The sequence below is a fragment of the Trachurus japonicus genome, chromosome 1 (assembly GCF_045865225.1).
Source record: "Trachurus japonicus isolate A0001 chromosome 1, Traja_1.0".
Lineage (NCBI taxonomy): Eukaryota > Metazoa > Chordata > Actinopteri > Carangiformes > Carangidae > Trachurus > Trachurus japonicus.
The window spans coordinates 18,159,972-18,180,520 of NC_140907.1; the positions used below are offsets into that span (position 1 = coordinate 18,159,972).

Genomic DNA, 20,549 nt, shown 5'->3' on the forward strand with positions numbered 1-20,549 from the left:
TTTGCACAAAAAAAAACAAAAAAAGAGCTTCTCTTCCGCTTCCGCTGGACTCACCCGCCGCTGCTGCCCACGGCGTAGCCACACGGCGGCCATCTTGGGACGGGCAACTCTCTCCCTCAGAGCATTAAGCCTATGGTGCATGTTCTGCTATAATGACCAGAACTTGCTCAGTTTTTGTCCGATTTCCAAACGGTTTGATTTTTTATGAACGTTTATGCAGTAATGATGCAGCATACTTACAATCGCGGATAATTTTAACCATGTACTTTTTTTTGTAAAAGTAACATTATGCAAATAGTTAAAGTAATAGTTACATACTGACTTATTTTTCAGAGTTATGAATAGTTTTTTTTAGTGCAGAGGACAGGATCACCCACCTGAACTAATGCAAGTGTCTGTGCGAGTTGCCCGTCCCAATATGGCCGACTGTGAGCTACGCCTGCGCGATCCACCCCCTTTTCTGTAAGACAAAAACAAGGAGAAGAAGAAGGTGGTGGTCGGTGCTGTGGAGGCTGGACTCCATACGATACAGACGCATAGCGGCCAGAGAGAGAGACAGAGGGAGAGAGGGAGAGAGAGAGGGGAAGGACGGACGGAGAATGGCGACTGTGCAGTGCTGCCCAAGGTGCACAGTAGAACGGAAAGGATTTCGGCGGGAACTCGATTCGTGGCGACACACGTTGATACACTGCGTCGGTATGTGCAGTTTAATATTTTGTCAAGTAAAATAATATATTATATAATAATAAGTTGTGAAAACCACGAGCTGTGTCGGTCTGCTAGCCGATGTTAGCTCTGTGTTAGCCGGGCTAATAGCCTGGCTCGGTCGGTGTCCACAGCTCTTAAGTTAAGCTGGCAGGCTAACGTTAATATTTACCAGCTGCCTAGCTACTCCAGTTGGCTCTTTGTCCCTCCTGAGCTAGCTAGCTCCTTGCCGGTCCTAGCTCTGTCAGATAACGTTAATGTTATATGACTCGGATGACATATACATCATTAAGGCGTATGGTTGAATTTGTAGCTGATGGAGCAGTCGTCGTCAGCAGCGAGATTTTGTTTTGTTTGTTGACATATATGGTGGCTATGCTAATGCTGAGCTAAGTGTCTCTGCTAGCATTATAGCTGTTTCGTTACTTGGGGGAGGGGTTGGGGTCGTTGCTACGTTATGTCAGTGCAAAATGAGGAAAGTATACATCTTAGCGGTCTCGGATAACGATTTTCCGCACATCGTTTGCTAATTTGAAGACTTATTTTATGCAGCTGAAGACGGTTGCGTTAGGCTAGCTCATCTTAAGTCGTCTATAATCATTGTTGTTCATAATGTCTAATCACAGTGACATTAATTTCAGAGCAGACGCAGACAAAGGGAGCATTAATCTACCTACCCAACCTGACTACGGTTAATGGAAAATGTTTATTGTTTGTGCTGACGTAGTGACTATTTTTTTTAGCATTGCAGGTGTAAACTTGTTGACAACTCGCTGCATTAGCGCACTTGAAAGTCCAAATATATGTTGTTGTTTTCCCCTATATAAAATTGGTAAAGCAAAACATTGTACCCAAATAAAATCTAAAACAGATTTGTCTTTTTAAATTGTCTTGCAGGGTTTGAAAGCATCCTGGAGGGAATCTATGGCCCAATGCTGATGAGAGACCTCAATGTATTTGATGGTGGGTTGTTGTATGTGCATTAAAAGCTTATGAATGCTCTGTGCAACCGTAGACGTATTGTATATTATTTATTTTAAAAAACAATCAAAAACAACCATGCATTAGTCTGCCTCTCAAGCCATTCAGAAATGCAATGCAGGGACTAGTCTTGAAGACGCCGTACAAAACATTTAGTTGTAGCAACCTGTCTTACGTGATGCTTAGCGTCGCTTTCGGCAGGTAGAAGGATAATCGTTGCCAGTGGCGCATCATGTCAGCTGTTACTAATTAATGCTAATTCTGCCAGCAACTTGATGACCTAAATTAAAGCAGATATCATCGGCACGGCCGTTTCGGCTAATGCTGTGTTCAAGGCAGGCTTTTGAAACCGTAAGTTACAGCTTCAAGTCACAACTACGACTTGGTAGCGTTCCAGGTAACCCGTAGCTCGTGTTTTTACCGTCCTGTTGTCTGTGAAAGTTCCCTATAACGGCCACTCGTAACTTCCGACCCGTGAACTCGTACCAGATCGAACTGGTATGACTTCACAGGAAGGAAAAACACAAAGTACGAGTTTCCTTGAACGCACAATGAGTTAGCAGCCCCCGCCCTTGTCAGGCATCTATTGGTCCTCGTGCTACGTCACCACATTCACGCGCATCTCTTGGCTGCACACACAGCCCTTCATGCCGTTCTCTCCCCTCATTGGATAACACTTGTATCCCACAAGGAAAATTTTCTCCTCGGGTTACAGCAGAGCAGAGTGACGGAGAGACTCGTGTTTAGGCTGAAATACTTCATGTAAGTGATTGCTGACGGAAAATAGGACTATTTAGGACTTATATTAACAAAAACATTCCACTGATATCTGCTTTAAACTTGCCGTTAGTTTGCTTTTGACACGCTGCTGTGAGCACTTGTCCAAGGTAGTTTGTGAGGGAAGAAGCTCCACCCTAAAATCACTATACAACTGAACTTTTGGGTTTAAAGGGGCATTCTCCCAAATTCATTTTCATATCCTATATTAATAATTAAATTAAAATCGAAATTTAGTTTAGAGTAATATTTACCTACCCAAATACTCATTCCTCTATTATGGAAATCATTCAAAACATGTGTTATTTTTGTATTTAAATTAATTGAATAATTAGGTTTGTAGATGTCTCCTCATTTCTATTTATTTAGGGAAAACACCTTAACAGGTACTGTATGCAGTGATAACAATGTTAAGTTTTGAAATTTGACTCAAAATTATAATCATTCAATTAATCTTTTTATGTGTATCCCTACAGTTATAGTTAAACAATAACACTCTACCACATGCCTTGTCTTTGTGTCTCTGTGGCACATTTCTCAAGTCCTACAATCAAATAGCAACTTCATGTCACCAACTTCTTGAAAAAGTCCCCCCATGGAAATGTGTGTGTGTGAGCTGGGGGAGCGAGGGAAAGAGTGTGAGGGAGGTGGTGGTGTGGGGGGGGGGGCAGGCAGGTGAGGGTGGGATAAGGAGAGAGAGGCAGGCAGATAAGCTATTTTATTTTTGACCAAATGTTTATGTTGTTGACTTATGGATAGTGGATATCATGAATACTGCAGTAAATACCATGGGCTTGTTATTGAGGTATTGTAATATTGTGAGATTGTGATCTACTAGGGATGTAACGATATCAAAAAGAGCACAAAAATAGGGGGATGATACAGTTAATCTACAGTAAAACTAAACGTGGGGGAATAAATAAAGCATTTTTTGAATGAATATTTTTTATGTGGTGGCACTGTTGGCTTAAAAAAAACAAGACAAATTACAAATGTCACAAAAGTACACTTGCGAAATGGTGGCTGGTAAAAACATTGAGTGGCTGGTAGAATTTAGAATCCACCAGAAAAAGTTAATTTCCAACCCTGGACTCAACATAAAGGAAGTTTTTACAAAACAGCTGGTGAAAACGGCACTTGTGTAAAGAAATGTGTCCATGGCACCCTAACAGTTCTAGGTGAACCGGAATGACTTAAAAAGAAGTTAATTTGCAGATACATGTGCTTATATTGCATTTATGGAACCGCTGATTTTAATGCAACTGAACCAATATACTTAGTACACAAATTTGTCTGTCGTAATAGTCGAGAATTTGATCTGTCCTCTTGTTTTTTTTAGGTATTCTCAACATTAGGGCTATACTTTATCTGGGTTAATCACAGAAAATTGAGTCAACTTTGAAATGCCATGTATTGGATCACTGCAAATTTGTTGCATCAGAGCCTCAACATCTTCCCATACTTACATATAAGAATAACTTATTAAGCTTAGTTAACTTAAGCCAATAAATGAATAACTTGAATAACTTTACTCACTTGGTCAACTTTGTCACTGGGTCTCCACTATTTCTTTAAGCATTCAGAATACTATTACAGATGCCTAGCATTTGTTAGGCATCAGCTGTGAAAAACACAAAGTTTGCCTTATGTTGTCTCTTTCATTTGCAGCATTAGCTATACAACAACCAGAGATATTGAGAAAAACATACACTAGTTACTAGTTACACTAACTATACATTAGTATACAAAAGCAAAAAAAAAAAACTTGCATTGTCTCATAATGAGAGGATATGATCGAACACACCTGTAAAAGTTTTCCAAGTTCTTGTGTTAAATGTTAACCACTGTAAATTGTAAAACAAAAGTTCAAACTTTACTATGGTCTATTGTCAATATTTGTTGCTGTATAAAGGTTGGATCATGTGACTACCATATGACTACTTTATCGTTGATGCACTTTTATTTATCAATCCCTGGTTATAAGTATGTGTTGTGTCTTTTAGACTGTGAACCCGAAGAGATTGATGATTGGTCCCCAGAAGCAAGTTACTCTAAGTGTTCATTCTGCAACCTTTCCCTCGACAAACTCAGTGTAAGAATTACCAAGACCATTCAATCTAATATTTATTCATACTATATTCATTGTAGTAAAACCAGCAAATTAACTTTCTTGTTTGTTTTTTCCCACCCTTTTAGGATCAAGTACCTGCATCCACGTCGCCCCTCTCCTCCCCCTCTGAATACTCTCCCTGTCAGGCTCCTAGCATTTCTGAGAGCAGCCAGTCAGCTCACAGGTTTCTCCAAGCTGTGTTTCACAGGAAAGGTGGGTCAGGTTCTTTTTCTGCTTTGTGGACCATGGCACAACCCTGTCAATTTATAGCCGTTTTCCCACTAAAATTAGCGGGTCGACGCGGGTTTTTTAAACGCGGGTCGACCCGCTAACAATCGGCATTTGGCCCCTTTCCCATTGACCAAAATGAGCCGAGTCTGACCCCCCGCTGAGGGATCAGACAGAGCATAAACCAGTCGCCCCGCTCTCATCCGCGGTGCAAGAGACACACACAGTCATGCCACAGCCGCCCGCCGCGGAGTGTCCGTCCGCCGAGGCAGACTCTCTGGCTGGCTGACCTGGAGCACCAGGACCGCGAAGGACAGAGAGTCTGCTGTGGCCGGATGACGGACGTCCGCGGCACAACACGTCAGTTAAACAGACTGTCGCTTCTTTTCTTTTCTTTTTTTCTATCGTTTTTGGTCAGTGTTCTCTGATCTTTTGATCCCAGTCTCGGATGAGAGCAGACTCAGAGCGGAGCAGAGCTTTGTTTTGGTACGTGATATGAGACGCGACCGGCGCGATGACGTAGCGTCACGTAACGTTCAGTGTCATCACGTAAATTAGCGGGTTGACGCGGGTCTGGCGTTCCCACTGCAAGCCGAGCAGAGCCGAGCCGATTAAAGGCGATTTTAACCTGCGTCGCTTGCCGAGTCGTTTGACCCGTGTCGATGCGGCTCAGTGCGCCTTTCCCACTGCCACCAAAAGCCGATTGTTAGCGGGTTTAAACGGGTTTTTTGGCCAGTGGGAAAGGGGTATATGATGCACAAAACGTCTGGCTGAGGTTGCTGTACTGTCAGCTTACTGCTTTTTGGTTGTCCTATCAAAATAGAAGAATTAGGGATAACATTAATAATACTCCAAATCATTGTGTTGGAAAAACAAAACAGGAAAGGTCTGCATTGATTTGTTAGGCGTTCTGGGTTGTGGGTCTCCCACAAATATTTTTGCCAGGTTTCAAAGTTTGTCCATAGATACATTTTGGAATACAGTACAATTTCTTCCAAGTAGCAAATTGAAAGAATTCCTAACGTATAGGTTGAAGTCATCCCAGAAAAGTGATTTAAACAGCTTCCGTGGTTATGAATCTCAGAGTAAATAACTTGGGGAATTATTGCACAGACCTGGAGTGAATAACTGTTCCTATGTGGAATTGGAAAACATATTCTTACAAGTTTCCAGACTATATACTTTTTTTTGCATGTTGCTTTTGCATATTTGGACAGTGGACTCATTGCGAGACATCACATATCCTTTCCTTGATGACTCTAACCCTAACCCACTTGTTGTGTTGGAAGTCAAATCATTTTATCTTCTGTCTGCAACTGTGCCTTCTTTGTTAGATGTGCACTTGGGTTGTGATTCCAACATCCCTAAGGTTGCTCAAGAGCTGATGAAGAAGATGATACGTCAGTTTGCCATGGATTATGCATCTAAGTGTCAACTCCATACCAGTGCAAATGTTACCACAACAAGGACCTCATCACCTTCGTCAGACACGTCAGACACATCAGACACACCTCTGGACCTCACAGTGAGCCGAACTCAGGAGGAGAAAGAGTGTGAACCCGACCCTGGTAGGGAAAATATTATTTGTAATATTATTACACATTATGAATTCAAAGCCACAGCAGGTACCACAGCAATTCAACTCCTTAACAAACTTTAAATTTTTCCTGTGACAGATGGTGTACTCGACCTCTCCAACAGGAACTCTGCCAGCTCAGCAACTTCATCGTCATCATTATCTAATCACAAAGCCTCCGGGTAAGAGTTTTGTTATTCTGAAATTGTTAATGTCGATAACGTTCATGGCATAATGCACAAGAAAGCCTAATAATTACTGTTGGTTCAAACTGGGGTTCCATAATAAATACAGTAGAAATTTAACATCATCTTGACATATTTGTTCAAACCCACTATCACTGAAATGTTACGTTGCATGTTCAAAAATCCCCGCTAGGAAAAAAAATGGCATTGGTGGCCAGCATCAATATATTATGCAGTGTTATTGCAATTTTTGCCCAAACTGCTTGATTTAGTTCAACTAATTAACACATCTGCATACTCCTATGTGTGACAGTGCTTTAGGTCAGTTTATTGTTAGTAATTATGAAGAGTTAGCTTGTGTTTGGTGTTGTGGTTCTATGGGGTTGACTCTTTTATCTCTTGAGCGGTAACGTCACAGCAATGGCACCGTATTATAACATTTGCCAACAGCTCAGGATTGTACAATGAGGAGAACAATGCAGTACCTCACAACGATTTTACCTTTTTTTACTGATCCAGTTATGAGTTTGATTATTCAACATTCAAGCATGTAGGATTCTCACTGAAGGATATCACAAAACTACAGGGGTTATATGTGAGCGCCAAAGTGACCCCAGCCATTCACAGACTGTCCCACCTGGACGTGAAGAGGCTTTGCCACGCACAAAGAATGTGTGTGCATGAGACACACAGCAGCAGTGTGTGTGAGGGCCCAGAAACAGACTGAAAACAGACAGACATGAAACTTAAGTCGCAGTGATGTTACCAACACAAGGCATAAAGGAGTGGACCCCTCGCTCTGCACCCCCCCTGTCCCCTATGCCAAACTCAAACCCCCTCCATCACCTCCATCCTGACCCTGCTGTTTGGTCCTCCCATCCCTAGGAGGCAGCACAGGCAGAGGGAGGAGTACATTGAAAGGAGCTGGGAGCTGTCTGAGGGGTTGCTGTCCAAGGCCTTGAAGGATATACGTTCAGGAAGGTTGCAGGAGCAGCGGGCTGCGTTGCTTTATGGAATACCTCTTCACACCCTGAGGCAAGGCCTGGAAAGCTGGGCTGAGGGAAGGGTTGGGATGTTGCCCCAGCTCGCACCAGGAAGCAGAGATTTCAGGGATGAAGTGACGTCGTACAATGTGATGTCATCAATGCTGGGTGGTGAAGCTCGTCTTGTTCTACAGAAGGTGGCGGCATGGGCAGAGCGGGCGGAAATTGGAGGAGCAGCAGAGGAGAATGGAGACTTCAGTTTCCCATCATCCTCTCTTACTTTTTATCAGCCACGTCTACAGAAATCCCTCCCCCACTCATTTCCCCAACTCAGGGATGCTCTCCAGCCGCCACCAAGCCCCACTCCCAGTCTGGAACCACCCACACCCCTGCGTATTCCTCAGGTCCGTTCAATGTCTGACCATAACAGGTCACTTTCAGCTGAGAATTGCAGCATGGCTGAAAACCTACACCAACGTACCTCAACAACAGAGGGTACTGCCAGTTCATCGACAGCTGCTGCCAGACCTTCATCGCTCTTCAAACCCAGACCTCCTTTCTTATCTCATGGCTGCCCAGGCAGTGCCAACCAGTCACCTCATCGCCTGGGACCACGTGGGTCCTCACTGGATGATTCAGAGGAGGGGGCAGGTAGCAGGGATAAAGACAAACAACCAAGAAAGAAGCGAGGAAGATATCGCCAGTACGACCATGAACTGTTGGAGGAAGCCATCACTATGGTGATGGCAGGTCGCATGAGCGTTTCTAAGGCCCAGGGGGTTTATGGGGTGCCCCATAGCACACTGGAATATAAAGTCAAAGAGCGCACTGGAACACTGAAGAACCCACCTAAGAAGAAATCTGCCAACTTTTGTTCATCCATTTCCAACTCGTCTGGGTCTGGTGCCATGACCAGTCCAACAAACTCAGGGACTCTCACCTCAGCTGCTGACACAAAGAGGTTCTAGACCACAAAAAGCCTCCAAAACTCCTCAACACTTGAACTCATCACCTCTTACAAGACACATGTTTTCTGAAGACACTCGTTAAAACACAACACATGCCTTTACAAAAATATATGGATATTATTATTCAGGTCTTTTGACAATGTGTCTGTAATGTGATAGTCATACTTTTAGCTGTGTTTCTCCAGCTTAGTCCTGGGCTTTAATTAAAGCAGCTATGAGGTGCAGCATTTGTCAAGAGCTCATTGCAGCTGTAATTCACAGGAGCTGTTCAACTCAACACACTCCTGAGAGCTTCTTACATTTCAGAAGGATATGTCTTGGATTTTTTTTTATCTGTTTACTAACTAATAACATGAAAAGACCAAAACTAAAAATAAATTTTATCCTGATATTGTATGTGAGGCCAAAGCCTGATATATCGAAATCCACAGCATCCATGTGTATCAGGCATACTCACTGTTTTGTCATTTTGACTTTGCTTGACTGCATACTCAGCTTGACTGAATCTAATGCAAATCATACGGGTGTATATTCAATTATTTTTTATATATGACAGTTTTAGATGACAGTGGACTTAAATGTAAAATCAAGTGATGAAAGTGATAAAAAAAAAAAAAAAAAGAATCAGCCACAATTAATCATTCTTGTCATTTTCAAAAAGAATATGACAAAAAATACAGAAATGCAAAACTTTGACTTAGGTCAAACTGGGCTAATAAACTAGCACTTAAAATTTGTAATTTTTTGTTTTCAGAATATTACGCTGGGAATTTTTCAACAATTTTAGACGTTTGATAGACCAAATGATTAATCAAATTATATGGAGAGTACCTCATTATGAAATAGACGTTGCGGCCCTACTTATCAGGAAAATCCATTGCTGGTTTTGGTCTTGTCAGGGGATTTGTTGGTAATAATAGGACATATTGACACAGGCATTATCCTTTAAAGATATCCAGGAAGTTCTCTCATGTTTAGTATGAATCCGTTTTTCTTCAAGGAGAAAAAATGATAATGATTGTTGTACACCAGATTGCCCAAGACCAAGTATGAGAAATACAGTTGTGGACCTCTTAAAGCTAAGAAATTAAGTGTGACTCTCATGTTTGCTAGCTGTTAGGTTATTAGGTTATTCAGGTTTGACTCAATTCTTAAAGCTCCTTGTGAATGGAGTGATGATGATTGTCATTTGCAGCTTTCTATCTCTCCCTGGGTATCTTACCTGGGCTACAGAAGTGACTTAGAGCCATTATAACAGATTAAAAACTCATTGCTATTGGAAGGAGACCTCTACAAACAGGGAGATTGTACAGTATAAACTGCTGTGGTGGCTACATCTTCATTATGAGTTTCTGTTGAAGAGATTAGCTTATGAAAGCCATTTTTGTGTCCACACAGTTTTCTGCTCTATTTGTGCAAGCTAGTCTGAACATTGTATCAAGCATAGTTGGAATGCCATTGTGCAGCATGTTTTTAAATGTGCACTGATAAGCTTGGGAAATGTATGTTGTTGTGTATGTGTACTGTTTGTGAAAGATGTTGTTTTATTATCACATATTTACTAATTCTGCTACTGTAGCTGTATTACTGTAAACCTCATACATGACTGCTGCTTGAAACTTAAATTTACGGGACTGTTGCCCAGGCACTAAGAAGCGTAGCTACAACAAAAGACCTAATTTTAACCAATGCGATTCCAAGGTGATATGCATTGCAATGTGTAAAGCCTAAACGACAGATAGTGTTTAATGGCTTGATAGAGATAATTGTCATTAATGGTTGATTTTGTAGACTACTCAACATTGGTAAAAAGCTGGCATTGTGTCAGTGACTTGATTTAGAGGAAGGCTCACAGGCTTCCTTGTCTTCGTCTGGTTAAATGCTAAACACTCATACCTGCCTCTGAGATGGTTTATCAACAGTGCTACTACCAAAGCAGCAGTTCAGGGTTACCCACACAAAGCTGCTTCAGTTTGTTTTGCTGTGATGTCAGCCTGCCTCTGTCTGTCTTATGTCTTTCTCTCTGTATTTCTAACCTCGTTGCCACATATACCTCTGAACTTTATCTGCCTATTGCCCAGTCAGGTTTCACATCAAAGCCTCTGTGTTATGATACTGAATATGCTGGGGTATGAGCTCTTATTAGCTTAGGGATGCTTATGAGCTCTTTGTCTCAAGGAAAAACACCCAAGTGTAAATATATTGCCATCAACAACACTTCAAGTAAATTAGTATATAGTCAATCAGCCATTTAGTGGTGTGAAATAATAAAAAAAACAATTGTTTTGAAATGGTTTAAATTTTGCCCCGTGGCATTTATAAGAGATTTGCAATGATTTTAACTAAGTGTTTATGCTGTTGTTTTTCTATGTGTTATTTGTAATTTAAAGCTTATTGTAATGCAGTTTAGTTTTTTAAACATTTTGGTCAGATTGCTCAGCATTTAGACCTTTCTTTCTGGCAAAATAGAAATACTGATGTCTCTGCTCCTGAATGTCTCTGCTCATAAAAGTACACAGTGCCTGTGTCTGGGGCACCAGCATAGTGCAGTATGATGCCTCTACTCTGGGAATTATCTGCTATTTATGTCCAAGGGCCAGTTTGTATACAAGCCTTAACACCTCTCAAGAAATAGAAAGCATAACAATTTCATTGCGCAAGTTAAATTGTTGTATATTCTGTGAACACACCTGGGCTTGTTTTCAAATTGAGCTTGAGGGTTTTATTTTATTGACTGAGCTGCTGGCAAACCTTTCAAACAACTTAACATAAATCTGCTATTTATGCATCAATCAATTATTGCACTATGATTTATAAGAAACATTTTTATTGTTGTTGTTTTGTGTTTTTGCTGCATACTTATTTATTGATTGTGCTTCAGAACTGTGATTTCACTAGTTTAATCGTTGTAGTTCTTGATTTTGTAATGGGGCACTTTGATGCAATGTGAAATGTGTATTGCTATAACTGCATGAACGCTCTTAAATGTTAGCTGATATAATTTATTCTGTCCTGAAGTGACACCCCTGCGTATTGTGGTTGTCTGGTGCTTATGTTAAGAATTATTTAAGGGATTAAAAAAAAAAAATTATAATGTGGTTATCGTAACAAACTTAACAGTAACACTACAAAATGTAACACTCTGACTGCGTCTGACCCTGTGTAACCCTGATATGGTCTAGGCACATACAGCACTTAAATACCAGGAAATACTATCGTATATGAATTACTTCCAAAGTTTTCATGTTATTTAAATCAGTGACTTTTACTGTAAAATGTATCGCTCACAAGACCTGATAACTGTTTGTTGACTTGAACATTAGAGGGTCTTTTGAGCTGTTAGTTTGTTGGTGAAAGTGCTGTTGAAAAGAACATTTTGGTTTGAGCGTTTCTACAATCATTCCTTCTGCTTTTAGCAGAATGTTATCATTTGCCTTCAGCAACTCATCAATAAAACAGTTCTCTAATCAGTTACCTGTCATCATTTAACTAATATAATGGTTTCTTTCAGGGTCTTGCAGATGATAAATAGTTTACTGGCGCCGTTTTCACTTACTTACAACTCAGGGTAAATAATGATTCTTTTTAGAGCACCCTAGTTTATTACTTGTGGGGAATGGGGATTGTAGATTGTTTGATTGCTGCTTTAACATTTATTGTTACTTCTTCACCAGATATCGACCTTGTCTTCTCGTGCTTAGTTTTTAGATTAGGACAGTTATATTCTGATGATACAAGGAAATGCAGACAAAGTGAACTGCAGTTGGCATATGATGCAGGCTACAGCAGCTAGCTTTTACTCGGCAATAAAAAAGGGCAGGACTGCCGTGTTTGCCTCATAAAAAGACCCCAGTATTACAGTACATTTACACAGGTGGTTACTGTGTGAGTACTTGTGTGTTTCTAATTTGACATTGATTCTGCTATGAATTAAACTTCCTCTTCCTCATTTTTGCCTCTAGCTCCCTTCCACCACCATTTTCAGAAGAGCTGGGAGACTCGGGACAGCGAGAAAATAAGTGCCGTCAGAGCTCTGCGTTGGATTCCATTCTCCATTCACTCTGCCCACCACACGGCTCCCTACTCTACCAGATCTTGAAGCTGGCACACCAAGAAGAAGTGCTGTGTTTGTGTAATCACAAACCTGCAGGTCAAACTGGATCTTACTGCTGTCACAGTGCTGAGAACACACAGGATGATGCTACCCCTCATGCAGTCGCACTTAGTGAATGTAAAGCCCATGACAACAGTTCATACTCCCCTTTAATGGATTGTGACCAACATGGTGATGACAGTACAGTGTACCATCCAGGAGACTCCAAGTCCAATTGTAGCATTCATCTCTGCCCTTCAAAAGACTGTAAAACTGAAGATTCCCGGGGTTCAAGCTACTGTTGTATGCAGAGGTGCAGGGTGGAAACCTACTCAGTTCTGTGCCCCAAAAGGCTGCAGTGCACTTCCTGCCAAAGCCTGGCTTTAGATCGTACAAACATGGTGTGTTCATTTGCATCCTCTCCTTCCCTATCCAAGTCTCCTTCACTGTGCAATCCACCCTCTAATGTGTGCCCTTCCTCATCGATCTGCTGTACCCAACACTCCCCCCACCCATGTCCTTGTTATTCAAACCATGCCTGTCTAATTCAGGTCAAAAACAAAATAGAAAGAGGGTTTGTAGAAGGGGATCCCCCTGTCCTGAAAAGAGAGCAGAGCCCCTCTCCTCCTCCTCTTTCCCCTATCCCCTCAGATGTCAGTAAGAAAACAGATGAAAAGCCACCCTCCCTACTTCACCATAGACAAGAGGAGGAAACTAACCGAATCATAAGAAATTGTCCTGTGAATCCAAGCCACCATGAAGATACAGCAAAGGAGCAAGAGGAGCTACAGGGTAGGACCCTAATAAGTGAGGCTGAGCAAAACCCTAGTGGGACTTTGCTGCAGGATGTTGTAAATCGCTTCAGTGAGAAACTGGAGACAATCAAACCTCTAGAAAGGGACCCTCCAGTTTCCACTGTCATTAATGTTTCTGAAAAAGAGCAAGTGCTGTCTCCTTCAACCAGTCAGAACCCACGGTTTCATGCTGATGCTCATCTGACTGAAATAATCACCAAAGTGCTTCACAAAGACAGTGGTAGTGACTACAATCTGAGTGAGCTTTTCAATCGCCATGATAGCAAAGAGCCCAAGTCACCTAATACCCGTGCCAGACGTCGCCAGGAAGTCCTTGCTGCTATAGCAAAACCTGCTGATAACTCCTCAACCAGAAGGCATACCTTACAAATCAAACGGGAGTTTGCCATGCTTGATGTGTCCTGCAGTAGGAGAAAAGTGTCACCAGCAAAGAGGGCAAGATTGATAAATGGGAATATTACTGTAACTACATCATGTACTTCATCTGATTCAAACCTAGGTAAAGGGGAGTCCAAAAGCGAAATGGAGGAAGATGCAAAAATTCTCAAGAATCACAGAGTTGGGCAGGGACCACTGAACATGCTCTCTACAGAAAGTGATAAAGATGAAGTTAAAGATAAGATACAGACCATTATAGTAACAGAAGATGTTCAAATCCTTAAGACAGAGGAGAAAGAGAGAGAAATATCCCATGAAGAAAAAGATGTTACTCTTTCAAGCACTGAAATGCCCAAACCTGAGCTGCAGAGCAAGTTTGGAAAACGTGGCTCTAAAGGTGACAGTTCACAAACACAGGTAATAACAGTGACAGCACAACAGGGTGGCATGCCCTGTAAAGAAGATAAGTTAAGCTGTGGAATTGATAAAGATGAAGAGGGCCAAGCAGGTGAAAGCTCTGACAGTGACAATATAACCAGTAATGATAAGAATTGTCCTAAACCTACTAGGGAGAGGCAGAAAAATCAATCAAACCACTCCAAGGATGCAAGGAAATCCAGGAGAACGATAGTCCCTCCACAGCGTTTCTCCTCCTATGTCACAGAACCCAGGAAGATGTTCTTTGTTGCATGTTTCTCTGATAGCATCTTTAACCAGCGAGCACAAAAGGACAAGGATTTGACATCTAGCACCTTGGATGCTGAATTCAAAGACCCAGATCCAAATGACATCCAGCTTGAATCAAGAAATGAAGCCCCACTGTCACCACCTGAGCTCACAGGGAAGCCTGCTTTTCAATATCCACAGAGAGAACAATGTGAAGCATCTTACAAAGTGTCAAAAACAGTAGCTGCTAAAGAGAGCTCAGACATTAGGACAGATGATGAGGACTGTATTGCCAAGCCTTTTGGAAGGCTACGACCATCTCCAAAAACACCACAAGTCTCAAAAGCAGCTTCAAGAATGCCCAGAAACTCATCAGATAGGAATATCACCATTAAGTTGGAAGGTTCTTCCCAACCTCCCAACTCAGAGGTCCAGTACACTAGTCCAATTAAGCTCATGTTTGTATCACCAGTAAAGGATAAGGAAGGAGTCAGATATAGTCTCAAATCAGCAGGCTCTGGTTCTAGTTCACAAGCAGAAGCATCCTTTGACCCATGTGAAGTGTCTTCATGGTCAGGGACACCTGAAAAACCCAGAAGCCAGAGCATTCAGTCTCTTACTTCAAAAGTAACATCAGTTTCTTCTTTTAAGGCTGCTACCTCACCTGCAAAATCTGCCTGTTCACCAGCCAAGTCTGCATCATCAACACTCAAGCCAGCTTCTTCGCCAGCCAAGTCTGCATCCTCAACGGCAAGGTCAGCTTCTTCGCCAGGCAAGTCGGCTTCATCCCCAGGCAAGTCGGCTACCTCGCCAGGCAAGTCGGCTACCTCGCCAGGCAAGTCGGCTACCTCGCCAGGCAAGTCGGCTTCCTCACCTGGCAAGTCGGCTTCATCCCCAGGCAAGTCGGCTTCCTCACCTGGCAAGTCGGCTTCATCCCCAGGCAAGTCGGCTACCTCGCCAGGCAAGTCGGCTTCCTCACCTGGCAAGTCGGCTTCATCCCCAGGCAAGTCGGCTTCATCCCCAGGCAAGTCGGCTTCCTCGCCAGGCAAGTCGGCTTCCTCACCTGGCAAGTCAGCTTCTTCCCCGGGCAAGTTAGCTGCCTCGCCGGGCAAGTCGTCGTCCTCGCCAGGCAAGTCAGCTTCCTCGCCGGGCAAGTCGGCTTCCTCCCCAGGAAAGTTGGCTTTATCCCCAGGGAAGTCAGTATTCTTCCCAGGGAAGTCTGCATCTCCACTATCCAAGTCACCCAGGTCAGCTTCCTCATCACCTAAATTAGGTTCCAGAAGATCAGGAGAAGGTACTCCCACTAAGCGTGGTGCTGGAACTGAGAACCAGAGGTCCCCATGTAACTTGTCTTTTCATGAATCCACTCCTCCAAAGAGGCGTCCAGGCCGGCCAAAGAAGATGGGACCACAGCTGGAGAAAAAAGTGAAGAGGCCAATTGGTCGACCACGCAAGCAGAAGGCTATGGATTCAGTAATTGGGGAGAAAACAGTAGGTGGAAAAACTGTTTTAGAATCTGACACTGAGGAAAATTTAAACAAGAACCTCAAAATAACTGTTGTGTATGGCCGTTCGAGGAGAAACAAACGAATGGTGTCTGAGGGCTTTGACCAGCTACAAACAGAAATCCATAATGCTTGGCAAGCTGCGGGCCTTAAAAGTGACTTGGGCATTTTAATGCATAACTCTAAGACCAGCTCAGGTAGTATTGAAACCACCTCAACAGAATTGTCAGAGGAGTTAAGTTTTGTTAGCCCTGTGAAAGAGTCTGCCCCTCAGTTTAGCAGTAACATCAAATGTCAGAAGCGAGATGATTCTGCACCCTCAAGGAAACCAGGTAGACCAGCAAAAGTTAAGATCTCTGGAATCTCAGTCACAGTAACCACAGTGTCTCCTCGGCAACGCAAAATTCAGATAAATAAGGATACTCGTCAGTCCTCGGAAACACTAATTCATAAGCAAGTACCTTTGCCAGAAGTCAAATCTTCCAAAGAGCCCTGGACAATCAGTCATCGGCCAACAAATAGAGGCAGTCCAACTGAAAAGGGAATAGAATCCAAGCATGAAGGTAAAGAACCAAATCAGGCTGTGGCAGTGCGTCACTCAATGAGAGTGAGGAAGCCCTCAATCCACTTTCTGCATGCTGTTGCAACCTCCACTTCTAGATCATACAGCCACAGTAATGCTCTGCTACGGCGCTCTAAACAACTCCTGCTGAACAAGGCCAACAATGAAAGGAGGAAAGAGGAGCAACAGAGCAGTATAGAAACATCTGGTGAAAAAAGACAGCACTTTGGTCAGGACAAGGGGAAGAACATCTCTCAGGACCTGAGCAGAATGGCAGGGGTATCTGTAGACTCAATTTTTACCCAGAAAGAGACACTAAGATGGTGGGCAGCATCAGCCGAGGAGAAGACAATGAACCAGGAGTTTGCCAGGCGTATACGACATGTCTCTGACACCTGGGTCTCAGACACAGTGGAGAACCAAGGAAAAGAAATAGATTTCAATTCTAGATTGAGTACTAAAGGAGACTACTCATTTACCAGGAAGTCAAAACATTCTTCTGTGGTTCGAACACTGTTTGATTGTCCTCCTAATAAACCAAGGTCTTGTAGCATGCAGCAGCTCTGCTCCTGGTTTATGCAGACTACAGAGACACAGTCTCTGGCTATTGTCAAGAAGGCATGCTCCCGCAATCCTTATGAACTTACGCACTTCCCTCGCACAGCCAATAAAAACAGTGTTTGCCCCAGCCCTCAGGCAGAGCGACTCCGCAAACATATCAAGAAGTTTGCCAAAATTGTGCCAAAAAGTCCTTTGCAACATCAACAAGCTCAAAGAGGATTGATGAAGAGGAATAAGGCACCTCTACCAACACATAATATTAGGCGACAACTTTTCACTCCCAGGTTTACAACAGGCAGGCTCAATCAAGGAGTCCAATGGTGGCGAAACAAAGCATTCAGAAAATACCAGGCCACTCTTTTTAGAGCAAAGACAAGGTTCCTAACCCGAAAAGAAAGGGAAAGGTGGCAAAAGAGACAGAGGAATAAGAAAAACACAAAAGTGGCTACAAGTTCTTTAAATGGACATGCAACTGGACTACAACAAAAACATAAATCATTACATAGATCAGTGGAAGATCAGTTATTTGACTGTTTGGAGAACAGTTCTGCAACCTGTTCTGTTGACCAAACTCAGGAGCCTGTGGATGTACCCAAAGAGCAGAACCTCTGCTCGAAAGCCTGGAGTCCTGAGACTCTGAAAGAATGCAGAGTGTTTCTGAGGAAGATCAACTCTCCAGACAATGAATCAACTGAAGAAGAGTGGGACTCCTGTACTGTGACACTGGATGATGGGTCACCCTCTGCATACCTATTTGCAGCAAGGGAAAGAGAACTGGTAGGAGTTGTTAAAGCTGTGAAAACTGAAAGGAAAACGAGCATGAATAGGAGGACTACCTCCAGAGACTTGGCAGGTTCTGCACCTAAATCAGTCCAGGAGCAGGATGAAATGCCAGTGGGGAGGATGAAAGGCAAATACAAAAGTCCTGGGGTTGTGTCTGCTGAATCGCCACAACTGCCACCAGCGAAAATGTTGAGACAATCGCGCATGAGGGGCCTGACCGGGCCAAGATGGTGTGACTTTGTATTTGGTAACTATCTTGAACATTTATTGAATATTACAAAAGACACATTTATCAAGCTTCTGTTATTATTTACCACAAACTCAACTTGTGCACTCTTTCTTTTCTGACAGAGAACTAAAATGAAGCATGAAGCCTCCTTCCTGGGAAAGGGACTGTGGTTTATCGTGGTGCCTTTGGACATTGAGCTGACCACGTAGACTGACCATCCCACTATGGTTCAGTCTTACACTCAGCAATTATGTAGCAGTCTAACTTAACAAAAGCTTGATGTTGCACTATTTTTATCCATGATATGTATGTACAGATTTTTTTTTTTTGTCAACTTGCCTCTGTCTTTCCGAATGTGTTTAGTACATTAATCATTACAAAGTTTTTATCTGATAAGTGCTTATACAGTGAGTCCTGTCAGAGTGGCTGTATTGGAAGGAAAGACTTGACTGCATTAAGACAGTGCCACCACCCTAATTTAATCATTTGCTTTGTATTTTGGGTTTTAAAAACTTGCATTGAAATGTAGTGTCATTCTCTAGAGCCAAGCCTTGTTTGCTACAGTCACTTCTGTCATAAGCCGGTAGCCAAAAACATACTTTAAATGAAGGAATCTTTTACTCCCCCTCATCAGTATGTGTATAGGTCCTCTAAAGTGATGTACTAAACTAATTGGCCATTAGTCTGTACTAACACCAAATATTTTATGCGTTATGTCTTTTACAATATTTTTAAGCACCAAATCAACATTAGCACAATTGTAAATGTCCTAAATGACAACATATCCAGGCCCAACATACCACAAAATCCACTGGTATGTGTGAAGCAATGAAGAAAGTGGCATTATGGAGTTGTAGAGAGGATATTATGGTTCATCATTTGGTTTGTGGGATCTGACTTATTTAAACTCACCGTTATGTGATGTCTTCTTTTCACCCAAAGCATATATTGTATGTCGTCAGTGTCAGATCTACTTCTTGCACTATTCATCTGAGATTATTAATCCCACTACACGGATTCCTCCCCCACATTTTGCACATCCCATGTCCCACTACCATCCCCTACTGTAAAACTAGAGAATCTATTTGGTGCAATACAAACCCAGATGATTTATCAGTATGTAGTAATTATTTTATTGCTGACAGACGAATGGATGTACACAAGTACCAATGGCCTGGGATGTTACTTTGGTTGTTTCCATAGCCATGTAATGTGATCTTAAAGGATATTGCTATACAAACAGTTTTTTTCCCACCTGCTATAGGCTCCTCAGTCAAGGAGAAAAATAACAGCTCATTCAATGTTATAATAGAAATCATTTTATCATGAACATACTAGCATTATTTACTGTTAAAACACAGGTGGGAAATATGTTGCTGTTGAGGTTTCCCTAGAGCTCCTGTTGTGTTTCTCAAGTTGCAGCAAGAGATGCCTACCTCCGCTGGGGCTCAGCTGGGCCTACTGCTCTTTTGCTTATCAACCATGTGATAGACATGGCCAGAGAGTCCATCGGTTAACACTAATATTGGATTGATGTTGGATCCAAGATGTCTGGCTGTAGGTCAAAACTTAAACCTGTAGTGTGTATTGTGTGCCTGATTACCCTTGTATGTATGTCACTATGGTTGCCATTTCAACAGCAAGGAGGTGGGGTGGCCCAGTATTGTGATGAATAACCCTAAGTCCTCTGTTGAAGAACCTGGTGCTAAATATCTGTTGTATATTTTCATGTGTTTTTATACTGTCCATTACAGATGCAACAAATAGGTGTCTGTGATTGGAACAATAAAGAGTCTTTTGAAATAATAACCGAGTACTGTGAAGACACTGAAATGAAACAAATCCAACTCCTGGTTTTCACAGTAGAGCCTTCTGATCTCACTATTGTAGGTCACCAACCAACCCATCAATTTAAAGGAATAGTTCACCAAAAAATGAAATTCAGTCATTGTTGACTCACCCTCATGCTGATGAATACTCCGGAGTAATTTTTTATTCCTCAAAGTGCATCTGGAGAGTCCGGGAGGGGCATTCAAAACTTAATATGAGAGTAATAGGGCCCGACACAAAAGCCCTGTAATATTCCTCCTCACTCCTCATCCACTGCAATCCAAGTGTCCTGAAAGGGATATAGTCCATAGTTTCCAACAACGTAATTTAGGACATTTTACAGCCTAAACAGTCCTGTATTGAATTTGCCTGAGGCAGGCTCTCACGTTCACGCATGCATCGTGCCTGACACAAACAGGTCTATAAAACTACACAAAAACCTTGAAATATTCCTCCACACTGCTCCGTCACGGCAATCCAAGTGTCCTGAAGGGATACAGTCCAGAGTCTACTCGAAACAACGTCATTTAGGCAAGTCCAATCACGTCCGCGTGCATCATGTGAACGCGAGAGCGCACACCAGGCAAATTCAATACAGGACTGTTTAGGCTGTA

The 20,549-nt window shown here is 42.4% G+C and overlaps 1 protein-coding gene across 2 annotated transcripts; it reads left to right on the top strand.

Moving 5' to 3' along the window:
• The first annotated feature begins 565 nt into the window (after positions 1 to 565).
• On the top strand, positions 566 to 18,568 carry lcorl (ligand dependent nuclear receptor corepressor-like). Of its 2 annotated transcripts, XM_085777906.1 has the most exons (8): positions 566 to 696; positions 1,603 to 1,668; positions 4,467 to 4,555; positions 4,660 to 4,786; positions 6,136 to 6,369; positions 6,478 to 6,559; positions 12,476 to 18,127; positions 18,233 to 18,568. In XM_085777906.1, exons 1-8 carry the CDS (start codon positions 600 to 602, stop codon positions 18,312 to 18,314), a joined length of 6,429 nt encoding a protein of 2,142 aa, XP_085634032.1. In that variant the 5' UTR covers positions 566 to 599; the 3' UTR covers positions 18,315 to 18,568. The 2 variants fall into 2 exon arrangements, with proteins under 2 accessions (XP_085634032.1, XP_085634040.1); XM_085777914.1 differs by lacking the exons at positions 12,476 to 18,127; positions 18,233 to 18,568 and adding an exon at positions 7,448 to 11,983.
• The last annotated feature ends 1,981 nt before the right edge of the window (positions 18,569 to 20,549 follow it).